The sequence below is a fragment of the Sinocyclocheilus anshuiensis genome, unplaced genomic scaffold (assembly GCF_001515605.1).
Source record: "Sinocyclocheilus anshuiensis isolate Anshui unplaced genomic scaffold, SAMN03320099.WGS_v1.1 scaffold58, whole genome shotgun sequence".
NCBI classification, from domain to species: domain Eukaryota; kingdom Metazoa; phylum Chordata; class Actinopteri; order Cypriniformes; family Cyprinidae; genus Sinocyclocheilus; species Sinocyclocheilus anshuiensis.
This window is the reverse complement of record NW_015547688.1, coordinates 3,313,713-3,320,156: the sequence shown is the minus strand read 5'-3', so window position 1 is coordinate 3,320,156 and position 6,444 is coordinate 3,313,713. Positions and strand designations below refer to the sequence as shown.

At 41.6% G+C, this 6,444-nt stretch overlaps 1 protein-coding gene across 1 annotated transcript; it reads right to left on the bottom strand.

The window, feature by feature from the left end:
• Window positions 1-2,092: 2,092 nt before the first annotated feature.
• On the bottom strand, window positions 2,093-5,801 carry actb2 (actin, beta 2). Its single transcript, XM_016506040.1, has 6 exons — window positions 5,698-5,801; window positions 4,255-4,384; window positions 3,912-4,151; window positions 3,163-3,601; window positions 2,879-3,060; window positions 2,093-2,792 (listed from the first exon to the last, which is right to left on the bottom strand). Exons 2-6 carry the CDS (start codon window positions 4,375-4,377, stop codon window positions 2,649-2,651), a joined length of 1,128 nt encoding a protein of 375 aa, XP_016361526.1. The 5' UTR covers window positions 4,378-4,384; window positions 5,698-5,801; the 3' UTR covers window positions 2,093-2,648.
• Between the last annotated feature and the right edge of the window lie 643 nt (window positions 5,802-6,444).

Sequence of the window (6,444 nt, the reverse complement as noted above, 5' to 3'; positions counted from 1 at the left end):
GACAGGACTAAATGAGTCTCTCGAATAATTTGCGCAATCAATGAGAAATAGCGCTGTGAATGCTGATGCCTCTGTCGCCCACTACTCACTTATTAGTGGCTTGTCCTCTGTGTAATAATTTCATCATGAATGGAGGGGAACATTCGCGCGTGGCCTGCGTCCCTGCGTGGGAAGTTGAAGGGAAGAATGACATTGTGTGCTTGTGTTGGGGGTAGAGAGCGAATTCAGATGAACTCGGCTGATTATGAGATTCACAACATTCATTTGTAAATCATATATGTTTGCTGCTTAATGAATAGATGAAAGATTTAAGGCCAGCTTAATAAAAATGATTAAATGGTCAGCGGTAATAAAAGATACAGATAAAATAAATCTAAAAAGAGAATATGGTAGTATGTTGGTTAGATAAATAAGGAATATTGATGTTGTTATTCAATACACCGAAAGTTACCTCAGCTATTACTAAAGCATGTTTGCTGCTTAATGAATAGATGAAAGATTTAAGGCCAGCTTAATAAAAATGATTAAATGGTCAGCGGTAATAAAAGATACAGATAAAATAAATCTAAAAAGAGAATATGGTAGTATGTTGGTTCGATAAATAAGGAATATTGATGTTATTCAATACACCGAAAGTTACCTCAGCTATTACTAAAGCACAATCTGTATTATGCTGTACACTCGCACAGATGTACACAGCAGGAAAATCTCTTGATCGTTTTTCATCAAGTGCTGTCAGACGAGGAGCAGCTTGCAGTAAATTATATGCAACTAGGCCACCCATATTTATAAGTATCTACTACATCAATAACCAAGTTCAAGCACACCAGGATCAACCTAAAAACAGCAGCCACTCATTAGAGTATATTGTTAGCGCAAATTGGATATGTGCCACGTTTTTCTATTTCATATAACTTTTACTAAAATATATATTTTTTATTCTTCCCAGGAGAAAACAGTCTCTTGCACCTTGATTGAGTTACCATTGGTCTCTATTTAGTGGCTGTTTTCTTACAGAGCAAGAACTTAGTTTAAACTTTGTGAGTGTAGCGCCATCTGCTGTACACTTATGTAACGCACAAATTAAAAAGCGCTCATCTGACCATAAAATGGCATAATGCGTGCGCTTACAAAGATGTAGACTTTATCAATATAAAGGCGCAATTATGCATTCACAACCGCTTCTTAATACCGTAAGAAACGGATTAATATTAAATAGTTGAGATAATGAAGTTACAAATAATTTGTTAACCCCTTAGGTCAGCTACCTATTAAAAAAACCTTTTAATAGCAGCTTGATTATTCTCTTACATACTTTAGATGCCCAGTCATGTTTTGTAATGCGTTTGTTTATATAGCGTTTATATGCAAGTTATATGTCAGCCATGGTGGCAGACATGTTTGACCTCAGATTTTTTTAAAAATATGGTGTCCTCATGAGATAATGAAGTTACAAATAATTTGTTAACCCCTTAGGTCAGCTACCTATTAAAAAAACCTTTTAATAGCAGCTTGATTATTCTCTTACATACTTTAGATGCCCAGTCATGTTTTGTAATGCATTTGTTTATATAGCGTTTATATGCAAGTTATATGTCAGCCATGGTGGCAGACATGTTTGACCTCAGATTTTTTAAAAAATATGGTGTCCTCATGAAGCCTTGGTATAACTTTATCCCATGGAAACTTAAAGGCAGTTTCAAACTAAATTTAAGAACATTCAGTTTTGAAAACCATTTGTAATTATAGGAAATGCAGAACGGAAGTTGGTCATCATGTAGTTAGATTAGTCTGAGATGCTCAAAAGATCATTAGAGCAAATTATTCTGCTTTATAGGCCGCTTCGAGAATAAAGTATCAACTGGATTAACAGTTAAAAAAAAAAAAAAAACCCTAGAACACCCAGCTAAATCTACATTTAATAGGCCAAGATAACCTATATTTTCACTTCCCTCAAGTGCTCTAATTGAAGAAATCAAATGTGTAGGCCCACAACACTTTAAAATAAGCAAGACTGCTTTTATTAAAGCGGGAATCTACCGAAAGACTTAAGAGCAAGTTCATTTAGCACAAACACAGAAAGTCACAGGAGTAGGATGTCTTACACATGTGCACTTTTATTGGAATTGAGTTAGTCAGTGTACAGGTTGGCCCCACCAAATGTCTGGCACCGCCACGTTCCACACAGCTTTACAATATGCCCAGGGGGAATGGAAACCTTTACATCTTGAATGGTAAAGCTTTGTTTTTTGGAAAAGAAAAAAAAAATAAAAATAACACAAGATTTTAAGGCTGAAAGTACAAAAACACAGACATTGTTTTGTTACATAATTTACATACAATACTACAATGTTAAGTATGCTCCCAACTACTGGGCAGCCTTCATAGAGGCAAATAAGTTTCAGAACAATGCATTTAACAAACATTTGGAATGACTAAAGAAAAAAAACAAAACAAAACAAAAAGTCCTCGGATGCATTGTAGAACTTCGGGGATGCTTATTTGCCAAAAAAACATTGCCGTCACCTTCACCGTTCCAGTTTTTAGATCCTGAGTCAAGCGCCAAAAATAACAAAAGCCATGCCAATGTTGTCGTTTGAAGTTTTTCTCTGCGCAGTTTGAGTCGGCGTGAAGTGGTAACAGTCTGTTTAGAAGCATTTGCGGTGGACGATGGATGGTCCAGACTCATCGTACTCCTGCTTGCTAATCCACATCTGCTGGAAGGTGGACAGGGAGGCCAGGATGGAACCTCCGATCCAGACAGAGTATTTACGCTCAGGTGGGGCAATGATCTGTGGAGAGATGAACAATTAGCAAGATGTACAGCTGCCACAAAGACTGATATGAGAGGCAAGTCAAAGTTCAGAGCACAGCTCACCTTGATTTTCATTGTGCTGGGGGCCAGGGATGTGATCTCCTTCTGCATCCTATCAGCAATGCCAGGGTACATGGTGGTACCACCAGACAATACAGTGTTGGCATACAGGTCCTTACGGATGTCGACGTCACACTTCATGATGGAGTTGAAGGTGGTCTCATGGATACCGCAAGACTCCATACCTGCAAAAGGAAGACAAATAGTTAACCCAAGTTCCTCAATGTTCTACAACTCAAATCTAGAAGTACATACACAGACGAGGTAGTGTTTGTCAGGATACCTACCCAAGAAGGATGGCTGGAACAGGGCCTCTGGGCACCTGAACCTCTCATTGCCAATGGTGATGACCTGTCCGTCAGGCAGCTCATAGCTCTTCTCCAGGGAGGAGGAGGAAGCAGCGGTGCCCATCTCCTGCTCGAAGTCAAGAGCCACATAGCAGAGCTTCTCCTTGATGTCACGGACAATTTCCCTCTCGGCTGTGGTGGTGAAGCTGTAGCCCCTCTCGGTCAGGATCTTCATGAGGTAGTCAGTCAGGTCACGGCCAGCCAAGTCCAGACGGAGGATGGCATGGGGCAGGGCGTAACCCTCGTAGATGGGCACAGTGTGGGTGACACCATCACCAGAGTCCATCACAATACCAGTGGTACGACCAGAGGCATACAGGGACAGCACAGCCTGGATGGCAACGTACATGGCGGGGGTGTTGAAGGTCTCGAACATAATCTGGAAAGAGAGGGTTTGAAAAGTTAACTTCACGCTCAAAAGAGTTTCAACACTATCCACACATTCATGCAGAGGTTAGTTGGAAATCTGGAGTAAAGAAACCAAAAGTGCAGAAAGAATAAGAGTGTGGCAGAAAACTGCAAAACAGGCAGGCAAAGTATAGATAACCTGCTGCTTCCAGCAAAAGAGGAGAAACTCAGGAGCTCAGAGGACACAAAGCCTGGAGGAAGTGAATGAATGAACAGGAGAACTTAATGAGGTAACAGGACAGACAAGACTTCAAAGCACCACTTGATAGCCAAAAACCAACCTGTGTCATCTTTTCCCTGTTGGCCTTGGGGTTCAGGGGGGCCTCTGTGAGCAGGACGGGGTGCTCCTCTGGGGCAACACGCAGCTCGTTGTAGAAGGTGTGATGCCAGATCTTCTCCATATCATCCCAGTTGGTGACGATACCGTGCTCGATGGGGTACTTCAGGGTCAGGATACCTCTCTTGCTCTGAGCCTCATCACCAACGTAGCTGTCCTTCTGTCCCATACCAACCATGACACCCTGTAACAAGAAAAAAAGCGTGTTAAAATTAGATAAACGTTAAGGAACTAGAAGTAAAAATAATTCTCATTAAGCAGCCTGAAATGAATCCTCCATTTCTCACCTGATGTCTGGGGCGACCCACGATTGATGGGAAGACAGCACGGGGAGCATCATCTCCAGCGAATCCGGCTTTGCACATACCGGATCCGTTGTCAACAACCAGTGCGGCAATTTCATCATCCATGGCTGAACTGCAAAAGAATGAGAAAACCCGTTTATAAGTGCACAGCTGCCATACAAGAGAGTTTCCGTGAGCATGTGACCACGTGGAGTCAACTTCCTGTTTCGTGCTGCATTCTACAGTCTGACCGCTAGTGGGTGCTAGAGTAACAATGCGCGCCTCAGATATGCCAGACAAAGGAAGTCCCTCTGCATTCTCTCACTATTACCATAAAAGGCAATGGTTTGAGCCGCTTTGCGGCTGCCGGCGGTGTGGCGCTCAGCCAGAGTCGTAGGGTTTAGTAAAAAGGAACAGATTTCGACATTCATCACGCCAGGGCCACTCCCTAAATTCTACACAAATGAATTTTTACATCCTCGCCTGGTATCAATTACACAACCGAATTTCGACGGGTGTCTGCCCAAAACTACTGCGTCACAGATCTGCAGTCATTTCAACGACTCAGGAGCAGACTTCACACTAAAGCACGATCTTCCTCAGCCCATTCAGTTCAGATTATAAAGCCTCCATCAATTAGACTCAAATCGCTTCCTCCGACACGAATATAACCACCATTTTAAATGTAACCAGGACACTTTGGAGTTATTAAAACCGACTAACTTAACGTTACCTTACGTTTAATAAAGCTTTAATAGTTAATATAGAATACTTGAATAATCTTATTCAGTCTTACTGAAAAGACTGAAGGGCTGCACGCTACGCTATAAAAAGCTAATTTTCACTAAAAGTGTCAGACGTGCTGAAAGTGAGCTGATAGACGCGTCTTTGATCACTTAAATATCAAAAGAGATGATATAGTTTCATCAGTTTAAGGGCGGCAGATGAATGCTGGTTAGCCGGCTAACGTTAGCTAAAGTAGGTCACACCCTGCTGCAGCACTGCCTGCACAAAGAGCTTCCCATGCCGGCTATCCATCAAGTGTGCAACATGCCTCACCAACATCTTTAAAACTGTACAGTCATATTTACAGCCGTTAAATCACGGTTATCCAGGGCACACCTTAAGGTTAAAAGGGTTGAAAACTTATTTCACATCGGCCCATTCAACGTCGTGCCTGAGTTACAACGGGTGCCGTCATTTCCACCTGACATATCCAGTAAGTTAAGATAACATAGCAGACATGTATAACAAATCACCACATGTTAATACTGAATAACTAACATTTAAGCAAAGCTTGTACTTGACGTAAACTGCAAAATGACCGGCAACGTTAAGTTAACTGAGCCTAATAACTCAATCTAGCTTAATTTGTACATTCGAATTAAACATTTGAATTAATATTAACGAATTAGTAACGTAATAAAAGCTTACAAATCAACTCACCTTAGGTTTGGTGGGGGGTTGTCGACTTAAGAGAATGGGTTACAAGCAGATGATATTCCGCACTAGCTGCGTCTGGAGGAGCTCAAAGTGAGAGTGAAAGGCTGGGCGCGCTCTTTTATATGACGGCAGATGCCCGGCTCTTGCCATAAAAGGTAATCTTTCGGAGCTCTGCGCTCTGATTGGTCCAGCGTCACACACCCGGCTGTCGCGTGCACATTGCTACACTTGCTTCTCGCAACTTGAGAGTGAAAGAAGGGGAAGGTAGACTATTTGAAGAGCCGGGCCTAGGCGATTTTGATCAAAATTGGCCTTTTTGTTTGCGAATTTTAATACGTTGCTTTCCGTATTCACGTATTTTGTTGTGATAACGCCAGTAAGGCTCTTTTCAGTCTTTCAAACAGTCTAGTATTGGTGCTAGTATCGGTCATAGTGATGGACACCTCCTTGATTCTGTGTTGTGTTTACAATCTAACAGCAGCAGCAGCAGCTCTGTCGGTCATTTACTTCTTATTGTATTCACAATAATACCATAATACTTATGTGTGGCTTTCCAGGTGCTTCTCTATGCTAAATAGGGGTATTTTTCATTGAAGTGAGGATAACAAAGTGACATGACTGTATACTGTGGTAGAGAAGCAACTAACTTAGCTGGTCTGAGTTCATTAGGTAATGCTTTCAATGAACGTGCAGTGAAACTTGGACTGAATCAGGCTTGCATTCCTGTAATTGTGAGTTGCCTATGCAAAA

Bases quoted from the DNA above. Each gene is read 5' to 3' on its own strand.
- actb2 (XM_016506040.1), bottom strand. From the start codon at position 4,377: ATGGATGATGAAATTGCCGCACTGGTTGTTGACAACGGATCCGGTATG. The intron at 3,602-3,911 runs GTTGGTTTTTGG...CTCTCTTTCCAG, and splicing joins ACAGGGAAAAGATGACACAG to ATTATGTTCGAGACCTTCAA. The intron at 3,061-3,162 runs GTAGGTATCCTG...TTCCTTTTGCAG, and splicing joins GTTCCAGCCATCCTTCTTGG to GTATGGAGTCTTGCGGTATC.